The sequence below is a fragment of the Colias philodice genome, chromosome 7, assembly GCF_061535455.1.
Source record: "Colias philodice isolate Cphi_HAF_F1 chromosome 7, ilColPhil1 Martin Lab GWU primary, whole genome shotgun sequence".
In the NCBI taxonomy this organism is placed as follows: domain Eukaryota; kingdom Metazoa; phylum Arthropoda; class Insecta; order Lepidoptera; family Pieridae; genus Colias; species Colias philodice.
The window spans coordinates 9,088,639-9,111,961 of NC_143092.1; the positions used below are offsets into that span (position 1 = coordinate 9,088,639).

The 23,323-nt window shown below is 32.8% G+C and overlaps 3 protein-coding genes across 3 annotated transcripts; 2 read left to right on the forward strand and 1 right to left on the reverse strand.

The window, feature by feature from the left end:
* The first annotated feature begins 1,645 nt into the window (after positions 1-1,645).
* On the forward strand, positions 1,646-4,451 carry IKKbeta (inhibitor of nuclear factor kappa B kinase subunit beta). Its single transcript, XM_089697545.1, has one exon. The coding sequence runs from the start codon at positions 1,719-1,721 to the stop codon at positions 4,032-4,034; it is 2,316 nt and encodes a 771-aa protein (XP_089553671.1). The 5' UTR covers positions 1,646-1,718; the 3' UTR covers positions 4,035-4,451.
* Positions 4,452-4,499: 48 nt separating this feature from the next.
* LOC149487251 (minichromosome maintenance domain-containing protein 2-like) lies at positions 4,500-6,218 on the reverse strand. The gene has a single exon (XM_089697138.1). The coding sequence runs from the start codon at positions 6,216-6,218 to the stop codon at positions 4,500-4,502; it is 1,719 nt and encodes a 572-aa protein (XP_089553264.1).
* A 1,874-nt stretch (positions 6,219-8,092) lies between these two features.
* On the forward strand, positions 8,093-8,743 carry LOC149487252 (uncharacterized). Its single transcript, XM_089697139.1, has one exon. It carries the CDS (start codon positions 8,139-8,141, stop codon positions 8,607-8,609), a length of 471 nt encoding a protein of 156 aa, XP_089553265.1. The 5' UTR covers positions 8,093-8,138; the 3' UTR covers positions 8,610-8,743.
* The last annotated feature ends 14,580 nt before the right edge of the window (positions 8,744-23,323 follow it).

Here is a 23,323-nt window from a genome sequence, read left to right on the forward strand (position 1 = left end):
GGAACTTTGTACAATTATATAGTTTAAACATCAGAATAACATATAGGCTACAATTTACCGCGGCAAAATAACTCATTCCCACAGGAAAAAAATTAGTAAAAGTTTAAAATAAATTGCTTCAAATAAAACAAATAAACATTTATTTTTTTAACAACATTTTATTTCGATACTTAATTACCAAATTACAATATTTATTATTTAAAATAGATTCCACCTTAAACTTGTCGCACAGCATCTCTGCAAAGCACTTTACTTTTCTTCCCGTCTGATTAGAAATGATTTGAACAAGGCCGAGAATGTTTTGAAGGCTTCCAATTTTCCCTGTGCTATAGCTTTAACCCAAACATCTTTTAATTGTTCTCAAGCCAGAAACCTGCAAATAACAATAAAATCCATACTTAAATAACTTTTTTCTCCTAACCTATTTGATTTAAAGCAGTCATTGTCAAAGTACCTTAGCAAAGTACGTATATTTCGTTTCTATTAAAGTATCGATAATTGCACAACACTATGGAAGTAATATTTTGCATTATCTCTCAAAAAGAAGCTAATTATGATTTCATTTCAATGATCAAGGGTAGATAAAACATAGATGATTTGGAAAATAACGTAAATTCACTGATTTATAATACAATTAGCCAAAAATTGATCAAAATCACTAACCTGTGATATGATAAATTCCTATCTTCATCCGATTTCCCACTACTATGGCTTTTACAGCCGTAAGCAACACAAGCCATTTTATCTTTAGTCAATTTTCTTTTCATAAAATAACAAATTAAACTAAAACACTCGTTTTTCACTTCAAAAATAATAATTAAAATCACCATGCGTCCGTGACCAGACTGGTCACTGAAACAAATTCACATGGGCACATGTCATTTCAAACTGTCGAACTGACATATATCTGTCCTCTTTTTTCGCATGACATTTTGCCATAAGCCAAAAAGGCCAAACTAGTGCTATATTGTTCAATTAATTGTTACTTCTCCAGGCTTGATAATTGCTCCGAGATATTAAGAAAGAAAGCTGGAATCTTATAAGCGCTTACCGGCACTTGTCAGAGCTGGTAGCCCGCGCAGGAAAATATATGAACACGCGCCGATAAGCGCTGAACGGCGCCGACAAGTTCCGAAAACCTTCAACACGCGCTGATCAGTGCTGCCATATAAAATTTGTCTTGGTCTGCTTCAACCTGCTTCCTTTGTGTAGAACGAATCAGCGCTGACAAGCGCTGGTAAGCACTAAGCGCTTATTAGTTTCCAGCTTTCTTTCTGAATACGGCCTTAAAATTGAAAATTGAACAAGTGCACTGTGCAGCCACTTTTTCATACTTAATTCTGTGCCTAGTTAGGTAGCATGCATAAATTATAATAAATCATGAATACGGTTCTAGTACGCGTATTCTTGTATTATTTTTAAAATGATTTATATATTCGTTAATTTATAAAACGGCCACACTCAAACTTGTCACCATTAATTTTTTGACACTTGACTGTGCACTTGACAGTGACAAATTCCAGGAAATAACGAAAGATAAAAATAGAGAAAATATCTTCCGTCTTTTGATTACCTACTATACAACATTAGTTTTTCTAATTAATAAATTAATCAAAGTTCTAATAGCAATACAATAGACGAATACATTCTTGATAGATAGTTCTCCAAAGTTATTTTTATAAATTGTCTATTTATATCGGAAGAAATATAATCGAACAATGGACGATATAATTTTTATCGGTGATTGGATAAAAGATAGAGTCTTGGGATCCGGAAGTTTTGGTACTGTTGTACTGTGGAAACACAAAAACAATGACGAAAAATTGGCTATCAAAACTTGTAAATGGGGCGATGAGCTCACCGCAAAGCACAGAGAAAGATGGACTAAGGAAGTGGAGATGCTGCAGACATGTAATCACCCAAATATAGTTGGTACTATAACATTACCTACAGAATTTGTAAGTGGCTTGGCACCCATGAATCCTTCAAAATTACCTATACTATGTATGGAATATTGTAGCGGCGGGGATTTACGTCAACAGTTAAACAAACCTGATGCATCTTGCGGTTTGAAAGAGTTAAAAGTTCGTAAAATACTCAGTGACGTTGGAAGTGCCATGCAGTTTTTACATAAAAATAAGATAACACATCGAGATTTGAAGCCCGAAAATATAGTTTTACATGTGCCCAATGGAATAAGTGAACCAAGTGAAGATAAAATTGCGTACAAAATTATAGATTTAGGTTACGCTAAGGAAATTGATTCAAACTCAATATGTGCTAGTTTTGTTGGGACTTTACAGTATCTTGCACCTGAGATTTTTTACAGTAAAACATATAGCAATTCAGTGGACTTCTGGTCTCTAGGATTACTTGCATTTGAAATCATTTGTGGTACAAGACCATTCCTACCTTTCAAAGCACCTGTGGAGTGGATGCCATTTGTTAAGAAGAAAACGCATGATAATATATGTGTTTATGAAACTTTTCATGGAGATATTGAATATTCCAATGAGATATTTTCAGAGAATCATGTATCAAAGCCGTTTAAGTCTTTAATTGAAAATTGGCTACGGGTTGCATTGGAATGGGACCCAAAATTGAGAGGAAGAGATGCTCCGTCCAAAGTTACTTTCAATATACCTGCAGAAAACAAAGATGCAGCTTCAGCAAGTAAAGTGGTTATCTTCGAAATGTTACGAAGTACTCTTGCAAAAAAGATTATCAAAATATTCTCTCTTTCTAAGATATCTCAACTGGCTTACGAAATTGATTCCGCAACGACAATAAATACTCTTAAAGAATGGATTTTCAAAGAAACAAACATTCCGATAGAAGATCAAATGTTAATATCGCCATCAAATTGTATTGATATTGAGAATAATGAACCAGTTATGAAGTATTGGAATGAAAACAGTGCCGTTATGCTATTCTTGTATAATAAGAAGCATATGATTGAAGAAAATACTTCACCTGCAGTGCCAAAAGCAGTACAGAGGTGTTTAGAACTCCCAAGAGCCCTGTACAATTATAAGAACAGTCAAACACTGTATCGTAATGCATTCTACTTTGTTGTTGCTCAAATGGATATATATGACTTCCTTATCAATTCTCTTTTTACCCGAGGTGAATCTTTAAAACAAGAAAGTAGACAGCTACTCCTTAACCACAATAATGTTGATAAAAAATTAGGTAAGCTATTGGCCAAAATTGAAACTATAAAAACCATGGTTGAAATAGGAGAGAAACATATTGAGGAATTGAAAGAAAATGGTACAGGTACAAACATTCTGGGTGGTTTCACAAAAACATTTAAGGATGCACATGATTTAACTGATAAAATTGAAAAGTTAGTGAGCGCTTGGTCTTTGTTATCGGTAAGGCTCCAGTCGGCAGCTAGGCGCAGCAATGAAGGCATAACAACTGACTTGAACAACTTTGTTGCAAAATATAACTACCAAGCTATTTTCTCAAATGCCTACAAAACATTTATAACACACAATAAGAGTGATTTCTACAATGCAAACAGAGAGAAAGAAAGGCAGTGCCCAGATATTGTCAGGGTATGTTACGATTGTCTTAAACTGAGAAGCAAAATTCTACAAGAACTACAAAATCAACAATTCATATTGAAACTCAAGGATTTGAGTATCGAGTTTTCAAAGATATCTGATATTATCTGTAAAGCAGATGAAAACACGGATAGATTAAGCACAGATTTGGAGAACTTTACCGGGGAATTCACGACTTGTATTTGGTCGACGATTTGTGTTGTTGTAAGGGATGTTGACAATATAGCAGATCTACCATACAGTGTTGTATCCTACCAGAAGAGAGATTTTAAAATTGGTGAACCCGTAACTAACCATTTCTTAACAGGGAATCATGACAATGTCGATGAAATCAAATCTCTTGTAACTGAAAGTTTGAAGTTAAGACAAAATCAGATGGAATTGTGTGAAAAGTTAAATTCACAGAAAAATATGTTGTTACAAAATTCAGTATTTAATTTTAGTTTTTTGAATGGAAACTAGATACTCAGATTCTATATGTTATATGAGGCTTATATTATTACTTAATAATTAGTATTAAGAAAACTTTTATTGGATATGATTTATGTGTGTGTGTTCATGTACACAAATTAATATTTTTAGCCAAAGAGCATTTAGAAATGTTGTATTTTGTAAAAAAAAGCGAAGAATTATTAATTATTACTTGTTGGGCATTAATAAAAATAGTTTTGTTGTAATGAACTCATGTTGACTAGGCTTAACTTCAGTATTCCAATGTGCCTTATAGTTGTTTTAAATACTTAGTTATTTGTCAACTAAAATTTTTTCAAGTAGGTACTGGTGCTAAATTACTAAATTTATATTTTGTGTTCTAGTCAATTACTAAATTTTTTTAGAGTTTATATTTGTTTAACGAAATTAATAAATTTTATAGATTTCTTATAAATGTAGTTTTATTGAGTACAGATACCAATTAACAAAAAAGTTTTACATAAAAACACCAGTAAATTGTTCCAGCCACATTTTGAAGTTATTAATAATTTTGTGGAGTTTCTTTATATCTGCTGGAGTATCTAAATATTCATCCGGTGCGAATCTCGGTTCGGGCCCACCACATACATGCAACCAAATTGCAAACACGGCGTCTTCGATGTTAGTTACGTTGCGACGACAAAGCCTCGCTGACGTTAAGCATACAGTCACCAAAGCTGACATACAAGCTACGGTAACAGCTTTTGGCCTTTCCTTACGAGCTGCCAAGAAGTAACTTTGCAAAAGATTCTCCGATTCCTCACTCAAATTAACCATTATACCCGCTACTAAATCTATGTGCTCCGTCACATCTTTAAGAGCCCGCTTTTCTTCCACAGTTGTTTCAGACGGGGATATAGCTTCTTGCAGAATAAAATCGCTTATATCATCAGCAAATTCACCCAAGTCTCCGCGACAAACTAATCCAAATACACTTGCAATATTATACAAAGTTATCTTCTTGAAATCCATTCCGTGTGCCCAAACAGCGCATTTTAATTTCGTTTTATTAGTTTCGCTTGATACGTCGTCTGTTTCTATTGATGATAGAATTGAATTAATTTGTTTTTGACCGTAAATTTGCAGAGGTAACGGCATTAAGCAAATACCCCCTGAAGCAGCCGTAAGAGACGTCGTTGCAGACGAATTTGAAGTTCCTAAAACTACGTGACGATCAGCTAAAATTGCTGCTTCATGCATTAATTTACCTACATAACCAGTGTCATAGCCTGCACCCAAAAAGTGCAATATTCTGGACCCAGTATACAAGTGCGCTTTCACACTCGTTAAACTAAGCAGTAAATTAATTTTCACGTTCATAAAACAATTTAAAGGACAAACATGTATTCCAATGCTGGAAGCTAGACAGTATATAAATTTCCAAGGGATACCATCGCATGCTGTGTACAAATCTTTTATGTCCGCTGGCGTTGAACAACTTTGAGGAGCAGCCCACGGTATGTGCTTTTCCAATGACCAGACCGCTACCGTTTTTTTCAAAACTACCGCATGAATAACGTAAGTATCACCTAAGTTTAATAATTTAATAAGATCATCGGTTATCACAATTTTTTTGCAAAGCATTTCATTTTTCAATTTAAATGTTGCTTCTACTTGCTCGCCACATCTCCTCAGTCCACTGTTTTCAAATAAGACGCTTTTGCAAACGTAACATTTGGGTGGTACTTTTGGTATATGATGCAGAACAATTTCATTTCCCTCACATTCTTCCGGACAAGACCAAACAGTGTGGAATACGTAACAAGTTAATTTTGAGATCGCTAAAAGTAATCCGTAAAACGATACGATACCTCCGTATCTGTTGCTCGTTGATCGAGATAAAACACGTGGTAAACTTTTAAGTCTGATTGTAACAGCAACCTGCGATAACTGAATAAATTGCTTAAAGTCGTTTTCTATCGACCTGAGGCATGCAAACAAAATTTCATTACAAACTTTATTAAATTTCAACGGTTCGTCAACCAAGAACAGTTCCAAATCGGGAAATTTATCACTCAACTCCATAACATCCAGTTCTAGTAAAAAGCGCACAGGAGGAAATTTATAAACATTATTTTCCGATAGTTGTTCTAATAAATCCATACAAGTATTTTTCATGTCCATTAGAATGGTTTTTTTGTCCAAATATAACAAACATCTAAATTGCAAATCCATTGAAAGACCAAAAACATAAGATTATTAAATTAATTAGTATCGAGGTATAAAAAATATAATTAGTTAATAGGTAGAAAAATAATTTCAAATAAAAAAAAATAAACTCCCGCCAATTTCTTTTTTTTTTCAAATCTTGTCGTCCTTGACCTTTTCTATACTCTGTCCATTATATTATTTGCTTTTTGACAGCTTCACGCCCATGTAGGATTGTATTGTCTATGTTAAGATTTCATACAAATAATTATCGTACTTCATGGACAGGTCCCGCCCACTTAGTGATGCCTACACAGAATTATTCAATGATGGGTCGATAGATTAAAATAATCGATAGAAATACTCTGTAAAATATATCCGATACAGAAAAACTCTTCTATTATGTTATATAATTTAAACGTAAAGACAACCAAATTGTAAGATAGAAACCAATAAATAATAAAATATTAGTTTAGTTTAGTTTTAACATACAATGCATAGATATGTGGTCTTATTATTACCATTTATTACATATCTTATTAGTACGTTTACGTTGTAATTACTATTTACGTACCTGATTCGATTTATGATAATATTTTGAATTTATAATTGAAATGGTATCACAATCGATAATCTTTTGAACATCACTTCTGGTCTCACCCGTCGAGCTGTCAAAAAGCAATTCTTATAGTGGACAGACTATAATATAATTTCAATAATGGAATGATTACACATTAAAATAAAAAAATATCAGCCAAAAAATACATATTAATAGTAAAAAAAACAATGCAATGTTAGACTTTGAACTTAATTTTTATTGCAGTCGATTAAGCACCTACGCTAATTTATTTAAGTACTTAAAGCAGTAATGTCTAGCTACTGCCTACACATTATTTGTTAACACATAAGTCCCCCGTGAAGGTCGTCAAACATGAGTTAAGTCGAAAACTTTGCTGTTTCGAACGGAAATGCTAGATCCAAAATGCAAATGATCAATGACATAATATTATAGTTGTTTATTACTTTGTTCATTCATTGAAACGAAGTACTATCAACAACAAAATACAATTTCTATTATTTGTTAATAATTATGATTTCTTCATCATCAAAAAGTAGTAAAATATTTTAGCACAGGCAACTTTTTATTTTATACTTAATAGGTAATTTTTAATGAAAATATTACTGAATTATTTTCGTTAAAATTATAATGTGTGCAGACAGCAATATCCCTTCAAAAAGGTTTAGCTTCATAAAATTGATCACTAAAGATTATCTTATCCGATTTTGAAAATCGAAATTACAAGGGCATGTTTGCCTTATGTTAGGTACAGTAAGATAAAGATTATTAAGATAATCTTTATCTTACTGTACCTAACATATCTCAAGTTCAATCTCAAGTTAAAGAGTATCCCATAGAATTTCTTAACGCTATCATCTAACAAAACGATAAGCTGTTTAGAAAATACTCTATCGAGTTTGTAAGATTGATTAGGTAAGTAGTACTTACGCATCCACAATTCGGTATTCGTAATAAATATTAAAATGTAATGTTTTGAATTTGACATAATTCAGCTAATTGTAAGTAAAATGAGGACTTACATTCTTGTTACTCTTAAAAATAAAATATCAATTGGAATTACTGAAATGAAATTAGTTATTTGAACGTTTGAATTGTCGAAAGAGTTCAAAAATAAATATTTATTCATCAATCAATAGATATAATTTATACTTTGTATTGTTACCTCTTGAAGGAACTGCATTTTATAGTAAAGAAACACACAATTACAAACATCAATCTATTTTTTAATTTATATTGTTATGAACTTCTCCATTTGACTATACATGAACGAAGCGGGGCTTGTGGGCGGTGACGGAGTGAGCAAGATTCAAGAGCCGTGAGCGTATTTTTCAGCGGAATTCGGGCGCTGACTCCGCGCTGCGCACTCGATGCCGGATCACGACAAGTATCAGTTGCGTCCACGCGCCGCGCGCTCCCGCGAGCCGCGCGCGCGACGCACCCCACAACCGCTCAGCAAGTACAGAAGGAAAACAGCAAACGCGCGGGAAAGGAGCCGCATGCGCGAAATTAACCGCGCCTTCGAAAATCTACGACGCGCCGTCCCCGCATCCGAGATCACCGGAAACCCTGTTCCCTGTGAAAAACTAACGAAAATCACCACTCTCAGGCTGGCTATGCGCTATATCACGGCGCTGTCTTCAGCTCTTCGTGATACCAGCCCGGAGCGGGATAACAATTCACGCCCGGACCGCTGGCCGTCACCTTTTTGCTCGGATTTGTCAGAATTTTCAACGGAACAAGAAACCACATCGGAGTTCACGGAGGACTCTTTATCTCCGTTCGATTCGTTCTTCGCTGAATTTGACTACGAATATAACATGGACAGAACATTTGCGTGAAGTGTTGTGTTGGACCTTAAAATATTAGGTATTATCTCATTATTGCCATATTAATTAATGTTATGCATAGTTTATCGAGTGAGTTTTTGAGATCTTTATTTATTTGTTTAATTAATAAATTGTTTTTGTTAGTACGAAGTATTTTATTTCACATGTCTAAATTATGTCGCTTGTTTAAACAATTATTGTTATTGACTTAATTATATCTAAAGTGACTAATTTTATAAGCCACAACGTTTCTGCGAAACTTGTGACTTAAACAGAGGCGAAAAAGTAATAGCGAGTGAGTCATATTCTATTAAAATGCATGTTTACAAGGATTATTTACGGTATATAATAAATACATGACACCGCCGAAATAATAATTGTTAGAAATGAATAATTTAATTTTTTTTAAAGCTAAATTATGTTTACATATTTTCATTGCATGCATCATTCATTTGAAATGAATAACAGTCTAATGAAATTCTTTATTTTCTTAGAATATGGGTGTAAAGTTAAAATAAATGTAACTTGAAAGTTAAAAGACGAGCACACCAATTATATTAATTACCCTATGTTAAAAAAAGTGATACGAATGATTATCATCTAATTTTTTCGTCGTAATACAGACATGATAAAAATATTCTCCAGTTGTGCAAATTTAACGTGTATAATTATTGAGGAAAGAACAACTTGATATTATTTGTATATTTTGATATTATATATTTCACCAATACATCTGGGGCCGTATTATGCCCCCTTATTTCCAGACTGTTTACGCCACGAATTGAACTGACTGGCAATTTTTCTGGTCATTGCGTTATGTAAATTAAGTCAAGTACTATGTGATCAGCTATCAAACTAACCCACAGAACTTCAATCTGGATGAATACAACCTATACTCCTTCACTTAATAAAGCTCAAGAGTTTATAAGAACGCGCTTATCTCAGGACCAACTGGTTCGATTTCAAAAGTTCTTTTACCGTTGGATATGTAAGAGATCCCTGCAGAGTACTATAGGCTGTGTAGGTATATGTACCACGAACGAAACCAGGGCGAACCGCTAATAAACAATAACGAGGAAATCTCTTATTCCAACTGTCCGCCTAAAAACTACTACTATTAGTATAGTTTTATATTATTTGTGCTAATACTTAGGTACCATCTAGGTCGTAGCACAAATTTACAAATAAAAAAAACATAATAGGCGGGAAAAAGAAAAATTGAGTTACTTTTCTGCAGATGGAAAGCACTGTAATATGATATAACTGTAACTGTAAACTATTGTATTTAGAAATTTCAGTGGGTTATTGCATCATAAGTATTATTTGGGAATCTGAAGGATTAACAGACGCAAATGAATTTTCGTCTTATTTTCTAAAATACCTACTTATAAGTATTCTAAAAATATATTTGCATTTGATAGGTGACAATTACCTACATATCATAAATTAACAAATAGGTAATGTAGATATATTTATAGGTACGACTACACAAAAGTAAGGGGATAGAATTCGATTTTATATATAGTTTTCTTTATTGGCATTGGTCCAAATTTGTAAAATCGTAGTTTTATAATCTTTAATTGATAAACACGTAGTATCAGAAATAGGATGAATATCAGATAAGCTGGTACTATCCATCCAAAGATTACAATTTTTTACTATCAAAGATCTTTTATTTTAGATGAAAATATACCTAATACTATACATTTTAAGTAAAACCTGGGCCAATATTATGACAGAGTAACATTAACTGATGCATGCAACATCCTCGACCAAACAAAACTATTTAAATTTAAAATTTAAAGCTTATTTGTATTACCTAATAGAGACGAAAAATAGAAAGATCATCTCTAGCACAATGAAGGATTACTACAAGAGTTGCCATAAAATAATTAAACAATAAATATCAATCTACTACAATCAATTCGAAAAGTATTTCCTAACTAGTGATGCGAATCTCCGTAAACGAGCGTGGGCTTGTAGTTACTGCTACATGGTCCCACCTTCGGGCTACGTCACGGAAGATAGAACCATGTCAGAGCGAGGGGCTGTGCCTACGCACATCATTGTTCCTTTAGCAATCACTATTTAGTCTGAGCGCCAGTTTTTGTTCATATTTATTTATCTTATTAGGAGAGCGACTTCGCACGCGGGAATTTTTCGCCTATCACTCACAATATCTAAAAGTAATTAAATTTTTTTGAATTAAAGTTTGTTGAATGGAAACTTTTATCAAAATTGCCTACTTATTTCATATGATGATTAAAATATAGGTAACTAGCTTATGCCAACAGCTTCAGCCACGTGTCACCTAAAAAAAAGTCTATGAGTTTATCGATAGTGTAACCTTTTCCAATACTTAATTGGCTAAAAATCTAATAATAAAAAATGTGTGCGTGTACTAGTGTACACACGTAAGAAGTGAAACTTCTTTATGACATTATTTTTCAAAAAATAATTTACTATATTATATGCAACTTTACAGAAATACGTCGAATCACGCGTGGTAGGGATAAGAAAATGATGGCGCGTAACGGAAAAATGTCACGCGTAACGAAAAAATGTTACACTAAATTTTTTTCCAGCCCCGATAAAGAAGTTTCACTTCAAAAATAGTAAAATAAAAATTTCCTTCTTCTTAAAATATTCAGCAACCAGCTCTCTGACTATAATTGAATAAGCGAGTTCTGATGAACGATTTATCTTAAACTTTGTTCCTCGTTGTAATTTAACCGTTGTTTGTTGTTGTAATGTGGGTGTTTGAAATAAATTTCATCGTCACCATAATATGGCTAAAAATGCTAAAATAATAATATACCTAATGTCTTTTCAATGGTAAGCAGGTTAACAGTAAGCAGAGTAGAAGATATTTCACTTTTTAATGTTTAGCGATTCTGTACCTAGGACATAGGACCTAGCTCAAAGGTTTGAATATTGTAATGACACGAATAAAACTAACGATCAATGGATTAAACTTTTAAAAAAAATTTAATTAGTAGTTAGGTATTTTGACCAACATTTTTAATTCGATTTTAATTTTGCTGATTGGTCGTTGTAAACTTTTTGATTCTTGGTTTTCTAAATATGTATGGTTTGGAAGTGGTGCCGTACGCTTCGACTCAGTCCTAAAATAAATTATGGAGTACTCCACACTATTTTGTGGATTAGTATCTGGAAAATTCACATTAAGATATCAATGGGAAATAAACTTGTATGGAGTAATAAAACAATTACGGTATCGCAGATCATGGCTAAAATCTAAGCCCGTTAAAGATAAAAATAGTAGACGATTTAATATTAACTGTTAAGTATAGTGTAGGTATACGTCATAATATCATAGCATAATACATATTTTATTGTAAGCCAAAGTTAACATTTTTGTTTAGGACATTGTTTCACTGACCGCATCTTTGCTATGAATTATGGAGAAGGTAAGAAAACATATATTTTCATCTTAAGTATAAAAATACTCTACATAACAAGAATTTGAATATGCAAATACTTATGCAACAATCATCTCATGCAATAAAGATCCAGAGAGCAATATTCCAATGCAACTCCATTTCGGCTTAAGCGGATTGCTTTCCCGCCAAATACGGACGCCATGACAGTCCATTGAATTATGTGATTAAATGACATGACACATGAGACTGACATATTATTTTTTTAAATTTAATTTTTGGTCGTGGACAGTTATGCATATAGCCATTTGTAAATAGTACGTTGATTAGCGTTACCTCGGGTATGTTTGGTTACCATAATTGGTAGCTGACAACTTGGTACTTGGCCTTATTGAAAGGCTTGCGAAATAACAAATTTTTCTACTTGAAGGTGAAATTAAATGTTATCTACAAAAGGTTTCTAGTTTCTATCTATGTATGTGTAGACTACTATACTCAACACACATTAAATATATCATCCATTCACTATAACAAACTCGTTCGACTATCCAAAGAAGGATTGTTATGTTCTCGGTTCGGTTTCAATGGGATATCCATTAAAATTAGCAGAAATGTGAAATTAATTTTTGTTGGAACAGTAACCATCATTATTCATTTCATCATATAAATCTCCTAACTTTAAATATAAAAAAAAACTAAATTAATTGCTTTTTCCAAAACACAGGCATCGAAACCAAATCAAAATCTCCAAGTTAAATTTCATACGTGCAATAATCCTGAATTAAACAACTGCGACCAAAACTGTACTATAGTGGAACGTGTAAAAACTATAAGATATCTCGGAATCATACTGGACGAAAACTTATCATTCAAATCTCACATTGAAACATTGTCTTCGCGAACTAGAAAACTCATTTATGTAATGAAAAAACTGCGAGATTGTACTCCTCTTCCAATTCTCACCTCTGTATTTCACGCGCTCTGTCAATCTATTCTGCAATATGGCATATCTGTTTGGGGGGGTGCAGGAATAACTAACTTCATCACTGTGGAGAGAGCGCAAAGAGCCGTCATAAAGGTGATGCTGAGAAAACCCTTCCGCTTCCCGACAGCTGACCTGTATAGCGAGTTCGCAGTCCTAAGGGTCAGGCAGCTCTTCGTTCTCAAGGCTGTGTTAACTACTCACAGAACCTTAAAAACAAGAAAGGACTTTAAAAAACTCACCTCAAGGCGTACATTCTCACTGCCATGTCCTCGTGCATCCTCCCTTTTAGCTAAACGATGTCCAAAATTTTTGTTTCCTCGGATATACAATAGTGTCAACAAACATTGTAACATAACACTACTATCGAACTACACATGCAAGAAGGTCATAAAGAAATGGTTACATACGCTGTCTTTTGAAGAAACCGAACAATTACTTAAAGGACGACTGAGCTGACACACACTATAACAATATGCCTTCACTCACAAACAATGACACACACACACAAACACGCACTCACTCACGCACATACACACGTGAACACACACACACACACACGTAAACACACACACACTATCACGAACACGCGTGCTGCAAACCGCAAAATAATGTACTTTGTTTTTCTTTTATTTTTTTTATTAATTGTGTTAACTTCCATTACATTAGATTATTTACCTACTTGTTAACTTTCTACTGTCCATAACATATGTATATAACCAAGAAGCGCAACTCAGGGTCCCAAGACACAAGTATTTCACTTAGTTTGGGACCCACTGTCGTACATTAATTGTAAATCATATAATGGACAAATAAATTTATTTCATTTCATTTTATTTCATTTCATTTCATTTCATTTCATTTCATTTCATTTCATTTCATTTCATTTCATTTCATTTCATAGGCACTAGACTAGATACTACACTGCTCCTAAGAACCGTATCTATCGGCTATTACTGGTAGAACCGGCACAGCATCAGTCAAAATTGAAAATATAAAATTAATTTGAATTTCCACTAATATCGCAATATTGAAACCGCAATATCTATAATAATGCATTTAAAATCAAATGATATCTGTTTAACCCAGAAGGTATGCATAGCGTGGGCAAACCGCCCGGTCCGGGCGAGAAAAATATCTTTGCCGAAATCAACCTTATCCGTCCTTACGACTTTGGCGTTCCTGCTTTATCAAAAGTGAATGCAAATTGAGTGTTTTTGCGCTGTGTCATCACGATACTGTGCGATACACGCAGAGATTCAATTTATGCGATACCCTGACTATATTGTACTTTTAATATCAAACGTATTAAGTTTTTCAATTGGAGACGAAATTTATATAATATTTGCAACAGCGAATTTCGCTTTATGCGTAATTTGATACTGGCTAAACGATGTGGGCAAGACTCGAATTTTAAGAATAATTTAATCCAATAATTTATACACATTTAACTATCATTTTCATACAGCACCTATATTATTCTGGCTACAACAAACCTTATTAATAGTAATTATTGTACACCTACAGATAACAATCATTTTTTACAGGTATCTATACTTAAAAATAGGTACCTAACGAGAACGAGAAGCTTACAAACTTCGAGCCGAACTGCTAGTTAGTAATAAACTATTAACTACGTATACTACCCACTACATTGAAGATTGCCGAAGACATTTGATGATATTACAGAAGCTATTGAAAGATTATTAAACAAATATTACATTAACTATAAAAAGTTATTGCCGATACAACGCCTACAACTTATGGTTCATTGCAACCTTTTCAACAAAGAAAGCTGCGCCTACGCCCACAGTCGAATTTAAAACCGGTCAAGTGCAAATTATCGAATGCGAAGTTCCGTACAATTTATAACACTAATTATTTAATGCTAATTCTGTAAGGTAATGAAAATTAATTGAATAGGTCTAACTAAAGTCAATAAATACCGGCTAAGTAAATACCGGCCTTAAAGTATCGGCACTATAATATTTTGTTTTTAGATAATTTGTACCTAAGTATAATATGAGTAAATACGGATTTAAATCAATAGTTTATCTAAAAGTCATTATCATTTATCATACCATCTTTAATATTTATCCTCCAATGATTTTTAATTATTCTTATGTCAATTGCCTTACGTTTACCTTCAGTGTCGTGTCGTGTCGTGTGTCAGTGTATCGAAATAATTTTGCAGTTTCTTCCATGGTTTCTTCTAACACCCCTTCATATTTTCTTCAATAAAAACCTACATTTAAATAAATAAATGCACATTAAAACCAATTATCCTTACCTCTTAATAATTAATAAGAAACTATAAAATTATTCACTTTGATGAGCTGGAGCACCATTATCAAGAGACGCTATGTGACATTAAAGTTCATAATTTCTATAAAACATCCAGTGAAAACATTTAGCACTCATATTTATTTATTAATTACCACGTCTAGCCATCTTTGGAGATCCTTGGACATACAGCTTTGATCTATAAACTAGAAACAAGTAGTCGTAAATAGTGAAGTGATAACTACAAATATTGATGAATGATTGATAAGGCCCGAGAAATACGATTGCGTGGTCCCGTAGCATTATAGAATTTTAACTTCATTACACTTCATTATATGAATGATATATTTGTGTGGGAAGCCACTATTTCTTGAGGAAGTACTTTTATCTGTTATAGAAATTTATTACGGTATGGTTTTTGAATGGCAATGTTTTAAAGAAATGACTACATGATAACATTAGGACTATCAGAAAGAACTAAAAATCCGTCTACGAAATATTTTAATGTAATAAAGAATAATTAAAATGAATACCTACCTGAATAATATAATATGTATTACTATAAGGATTAGGTATAATTGTCGTAGAACCAATGCTAGATTGGGTCATCTACCTGGATCCTGTTTCCTATAAAAATATACAGACTATTTGTTGTGTATGTTAAGCTGTGATGTCAAGCCCTATCCACATACCCACTTACATTTTTCTCCGAACAATTCTTAAGAAATGAGCGAACTCTTGGGTAGGAGCTGTACCTAATTAAAAACATTTCATTACTGAACTCTAAACTAATGTGTTATTTCGAGGCAATCACGAAATATATCCAGCTGAGATAGACCTAACTAGTTCTATGATCTATGTCATTCGAAACATCTAAAAGGTGAAATATTCATAAACCCTATTTCCCTTAAATGTGTTGATTGCTTTTTGCCTGATGGAACCCTGGGCGATCAATTATCGGGTTCGGTAAAGACCTGTTTTGTTTTGTTTTTTAAGTTGTGTTCATAATAACGATAAAGTTATTGATGGAAACATTGAAAATACAACTTCATAGTTGTGCGGTTGTGGCTGAAATATGGACGGTTAGCTGATTGTAGAATATTATTAGGTACTTAAATATTTAATTAATCTGGTTCAATCTTAATAATAAACAGACTGATAGAAGAAGAACTGCAGGAACGTTATAAAATTCAATCATATACCTAAATCCGTCTTCAGTGGAATGCCTAGCTCTTGCGTAGCTGTTGTCAAACTCAAACTCAAACATTTATTTATTCAATTAGACTTCTTCTAGAAGCACTTTTGAAACGTCATTAGGTACATATTTTTAACATTTACCACCAAGCAAACAAACAAAGAAAGAAGAAAGGCTGTGCCTGTTCATTCTTATAAAAAAAATGTGTGCAATGTGCATGCAGTACTAGTGTACACACGTAGGAATTAAAACTTCTTTATGACCTTATTTTTCAAAAAATAATTTACTATATGCAACTTTACAGAAATACGTCGAATCAAAGATGGCGCGTAACGGAAAAATGTCACGCGTAACGAAAAAATGTTACACTAAATTTTTTTCCAACCCCGATAAAGAAGTTTCACTTCAAAAAATAAACAATGTGAACATAAGTTTACCACAGTGCAGCGTGCAATGGCGCCGTGCAGGGCGTAGAAAATCTAGATTGTAGTGTGAGAAAAATATCGTAACCCTCACCTACTTTGTGACGATTCGTGCCCGACATGTGACATGTCAACTTTGTCCTAATGGAAAATATATAACCTTTGCGGAAAAATTACGCGCAATTAGTAGGAGTATTTTTTAATTGATGCTTAATTTTGTGTGACTTTAGAAAATTGTTTGATAATTTTAGTATTTAAAGGCATTTTTCATATTGTACAAAGGCATTTATTGAGGATTGATATAAAATTAGTACATATAATATTATGATATTGACAATAATAATGTTTTCCCAGTAATAACCGCGATAAGTTTTGCGGACGGGCTTTTTAGTCTACCTAATTAATTATTATTACTTGAAAATGAACAGCTATATATGCGATAGGTATGCATAATTTAAATAATTTATAAATTATTAAAATTATACTAGTGTCTCATTTTGGGATTACTGATAATATACTAGCTGTCCCGGCAAACGTTGTTCTGTCTTACTCTTATCACTTAGGGGTAAGAAAAAATAGATGTCCTATTCTCATATCTGCCCAATAGGCTTACAAAATTTCATGAAAATCAGTTCAGCCTTTTCGGAGGACTATGGTAACTGTGACATGAGAATGTTATATATATATATATATTATAAGATAGGTATTTTATTGTTTTGTAATCTATTCCACTTCTAGTTGTATGTAACTTCTATTGTTTATTCGTTGCTGAGGGCGTGGCGCCACACTCGATTTAATGACCCCTGAAGAGTAACTATTCTCTAATCTGTGCCTGAAGTAGGTAATGGTATGCACTTAGGTACATGTTTTTTGTAGACGTTTTATACATAATATTCCGGTTTATTTTATATACTTAATAAAGTAATAAATATATTAGTACTTTCTTATAAAATTAGTTAGACAAAAAGAACGAAAAATCCAAACTGGAAACATTTTATGCAAACTATAACTATATAGGTAGGTACTGAAATTATTTAGACACTATACGTATACCTGTTGTGCATCTTGCTTTTCGTAAAGGAGGTCTGATAAATAAATATTATGTAATACTAAAAATATTTATCGAATAATCAAACCTTTTATGATCATGAAGATAAAATAAAATTATGGTCAATAGCAGATTGTGGGTCACTGGTAATTAATATGTGTACTTGCCATGTTTCATATTAAATACAGAATCCATATTAATATATGTAAAAATCTATATTAAGACTTGTGTCCTTTTAAATAAGATGTATCAAATACTTGTTTCAAAACCGTTTATATTACTCACTATATAGACCGTGTGAACTTAGTAATTAGAACCACATAAAAGGCAATAAAAATCCAAACGTTAATTTTTATCAATTAGCTACTTACTCCAAAGTCCAAAATTAAGGAAAAAGAAAACTAAAGAAAATTTCAATTTGGGTTCAATAATTTTGATTTTTATCTAGATTAGTACGAAAAACAAACGAACAGTTTTTCAATTTTTTGAAGTGAAACTTCTTTATCGGGGTTGGAAAAAATTTAGTGTAACATTTTTTCGTTACGCGTGACATTTTTCCGTTACGCGCCATCTTTTTCTTATCCCTACCACGCGTGATTCGACGTATTTCTGTAAAGTTGCATATTGTAAATTATTTTTTGAAAATAAGGTCATAAAGAAGTTTCACTTCTTACGTGTGTACACTACACGCACACATTTTTTTTTTACCAGGAACGTAGTTAATGTACCTACCAAATTTCATTCTATTGTAGTTACGACTCATAATGCGAAGTAATATTTTTTATATTATAATGATGTCGATTTTCTTCATATATAGCACAGTAAAATATTACTCAAACCCAATTACGTAATAGGTTAGTTTACGATAGCAACTTTGCGATCCTCCCACGAGCGAACTCTGGCGAACAGTGTGGGATTTGTTAGATTATATTCGAAGATACAGATCAGATTCTGATTTAAACAGCTTAATAAGTATTAAAATATTATACTTAGCCAGTTTTCAAAAGAGAAAAATGAAAGAGAGAACCTCTACAAGGGTTAGATTTCAAAACCAGATAACTTTTGAGGGATGTTTATCAACTATATGTCTATCTGGACCGCCTCCGTGGTACAGTGGTAAACGCGTGAGCGTAAACCCGAGGGGTCCTGGGTTCGATTGCCGGTGGAGACGAATAAAAAAAAATGTCTCGGTCTGGCAGGACACAGAAGGCTGATCACCTACTTGTCCCTAAAGAAAAATCGATCAGTGAAACAGATGTATGCATAATGCATCTGTCCCTTATCCCACTTGGGGACATGGGACTTATGGGACAAGAGGTGTGATCATTTATATAGCAGGAAAGTTATAACATTTATTATATCTTTAGTTACTTATGCTTACGTAATTTACGATCAGGGCATGGACCATATACTAAGTACGTATATCTTTATAATATAGTGTAAAAAAGCAAAAATTCTCGCTCCTAAACCAGCTTTATCCATCTTGATGAAATTTTTTATATGCGGGTTTTTTGGTGAAACTTGGTGTTTTTATCTTGATTAAAAAAATAATGTTACGAAAAATTAAATTCAATTCACGCGGCACTACAAGGACGACGGAATCCGGATTATTTTTGAAATATAGTTCAATTTTTTTCGTAATATTTTCATTAGAAATTACCTACCTATAACGAAAGCCAAAATAATATCGATTATCCTTATCATAATTATTATTACACACAATAATAATTATACTTGCCATATGTTTCATTTATGCAGATTGCAGACGACTACTCCTTCGTCATTAATACCCTTCTGCATTATTAAAAAAAAAACAAAATGTCGACCCAATTCGAATCAAAGCACTTGAAATACTTACATGAATATTCTAATTTAAATCTTTCGGTATTGCTATACGTGGAAATCGTATGCAAATGTTGGTACAAACGTCACAACCATATACGTAAAGTATGTGATCCATTGAAGAATTGCAAAATAAACTATTAATCGTGATTTTTTACACTTGAAAGCATTCTACTTTTAAGGATACGAGAGGCTAATTCAATGCAATAAGGCTCACAATTGTGTGTTCGGGTTTCACAAGATGGGTACGGGTTCATTCACACCAGGCAGAATAATAATTATATTTTTTCTGAGAATTTTTTGAGTAAAAATATTATAAAATGAAGTTATAGTCAAAGCTTTCAATTGTTCACAAACGTGCCTACATGTATTTGTTATCTTAATTTTATAAGTATCTACTTAATTAATCTTAGGATAACAGTCCCGATATTAAAATGCTATTTTCTAAAGCATTAGAAAATAGCATTTTCAAGCAAGGCAAAAAAGAAAGAATGAAAACGTTTATTCAATGGCACAATACAATAAATAAATAAACATTTTTATACTTTTTTACTTTTGTATATTTGTACAACCGATCATATTTTGATAAATTGTGGTGCAGAACTTTTAAACATTTTTCAAAATTAATAAAAATAACGTTTTTATAATGCTAAAAAAAAATTGAAATACTACATTATTTAAATAAGGTCTGTTCTATAAATCAAACCACAATCAAAGCAAATGTAAATTTGCCCTAAGCTAACTTAGAATACGCGCGTCACGACTATGTTCGTCCACCTGACGTCGTCTTATATGGCAAGTACGTGTGATTGGGATAGACTGTATTGTGCTCATCGAGATATATATGATTGTGCTATGATTCATTGCTTTGCTTGCAAATTGTTATGGATCAGAAAGGTCTTAGTACCTATCGATTTACCCTTAATTCTTAAACTTAAAGCAATATAGTGACCCTATAATTTCTTAAAAATCATTTGGTGTACTGGGTAGTGGGTTCACGTATAAGAAATAAACGAAAGTCTAGATTCAAAAGTCTAAAAATCACAAGTAAAATAATACCTCCGTAAATTCCGATCTACGTAATGCTTAGATCATAAGACGTAATGTGTGGCCATACACAAGATATAATAGATTCTATTTCAGTATGAAATATTAATATTTAATAATATTATGTATTACCTATATGTACAATACAAAGTTCAAAGGATCTTCTTTTGTCTATTGTTGGGACAGCACTCAGTTGCTCAAACGAAATTGTCAAAGGTCTTGAGAATATTGGATTGAGCCATTATCGATGAAATAAATCTGTTTTAAAAAAGCTTCTCGATGCCGATTAACCCTCCCAGATAGGTACAAGATAAGATAAATGGTGAGTGTTATTAATTATTATTCTATATACATATTATGTTATGACGATTCAAAAGTGCTTCTAGATAAGCCTTATAGAATAAATAATTATATTTTCTAATATTTTTTTTTTTATGTAAGGAAAAAAATCGTAATTAATTCATAGTTAATATTAAAAATTCATTCAAAAACTTCTTCCCATTATTAATTATTATAGTAAATTTTTTGTCTATTCGGCTACAAGCTATATACTAAATATTTATATTTTTTATAGGAATTTACATACACAATTATAAAATTAGTTCCAAAAGGTAAGTTCATACCCACCACATTACATACAATTACAAAACTTGTTCGCCGAATTATTGTCGAGCATTGACTTGTGTTTGCATAGCAGAAGGTATACAGCAAGTCTACACGGCGCGGCGCTCGTCCCTTTAAGATTTCGAAAGCCAAAAATCTTTCTATAAAAGGCATCGACCAGTCATCAACCGCCGAAAATGGAAGGACACGAAAATTTAAGGCGTAAATTCAGTCATGTCGTTGAATCGTAATTAATTTTACATCGATGCAATGACGATTTTTTTCTTTTTTTTTAACATTTTTTATCTGTCATCGCCCGACCATAGATTTTACAGTTTTTTAATTAACCGGTAACACGGCAGGCGAAGGAAACTTATTGCACAGCCGTATCGTTAATCTTGAATAAAAATCTCATTAAATACATAAGTTTACACGTTTATTGGTATCGAGATAATAACTTAGCTCACTTAATGAGTGTGAACTAAATTAATTGTAACTACAAAATAATTGTAACTGTAAATCGTGTTACCTAAGCGAGATTGCAAGCGTGCTTTGATACGGATCAAAACACGAGCGGTTTAAAATAAACATTTAAGGAATTATCGTCGTATTTGGATAAACAAAACGCAATTAAATGTCGCGCTGAGATTAAGAATTTTTAAGGTGAAAATCAAGTTAAAAAGTATAAAGTGGTGCCAAATATGGTAGTCTCGTATTGTTGCCTCCAAACAGCCCGCTGGAGATGAAATCTTGTGGTGTAACTGTCTGGCGCCGGTGAACCGAAATTTCGACCACTGAAAATAAAGAGTTAAAAATTTAAGAAAATATTTTTTTCCACTTCATCCAATTAAGTCACATATTTATTTAGGAGTAGTCGAATGTCGATATCTCTTAAATGTACCAGGAAAATTACATTTTTTTTTCATTGAGATAATATTACTACGTATGTAGGAGACACCACGAACAAAATCTGTGGGCCATTTTTTTGCTCTGACTAAGTTTTAAAAATTATTATCTAGTTAGGTAATAGGTACTTACCGATGAAAAGTTATGTTAGTCACTTTTCCGTATTATTTGTATTATTTGTGCAATATCGTAACACACACGAAGGCATATTTGATGCGTTTCACTTTAAAACAAATAAAAAATGAGCGTGCAGTTAAGGCTTATGGTGAGCGGAACATAAGTGATGTAGGTGGTGTCGTCTCCATATGTATATCTCAATGTTTTTTTGTATTAATTTTGACAGCCAAAATTATAAACAAATTGTTTAAAGCCTTATTTGGATACGAACAAAATGAGATCATACTTTTAAAGTTCATCGGGCGCTATAGTTAAAGTGCCACGAGTTGAAAAGAAATACTTAATTTCATTTGATCAAAAAAAAAATACTTTATTCTTTCTTTATCCCCTGTCCCCAGCTAATTATGTATTTCAGTACCTAATTTCCTGTAGATCCGATGACTAATGAGTAATGAGCATCTTAGTATAGATCCAGCTAGGCAGCTTACTATCCTCGCAAACTTACAAATCTATAGTACTCAATATACATACTTAGTATATCTTATCTCGGATTGTCCGAAGTTGTTATCCACAGTGGTCGCAGGAGGCTCCGTATTATCAGGTCGCATGAATCACACCGAGGTCAGGATATCCAGTTTGTGGCAAATGACTTGTTCGTATTTCAACCGATTACGTGTTAAATATGACCTTTCAATACTTATCAATTTTTACACACCGTTCAGACTTGGCTGTTGACACTAATGAAGGTAAATGCCGCTTTTTATTACAATGCCCGGGATGAAATCAAATCGGACTCTCTTTGACATGTACCTAACGGAATGTAAGTCCAAAATATACAAAAAATGTACTAATGTAAATGGTTCCTTATTCTTTGTAATTG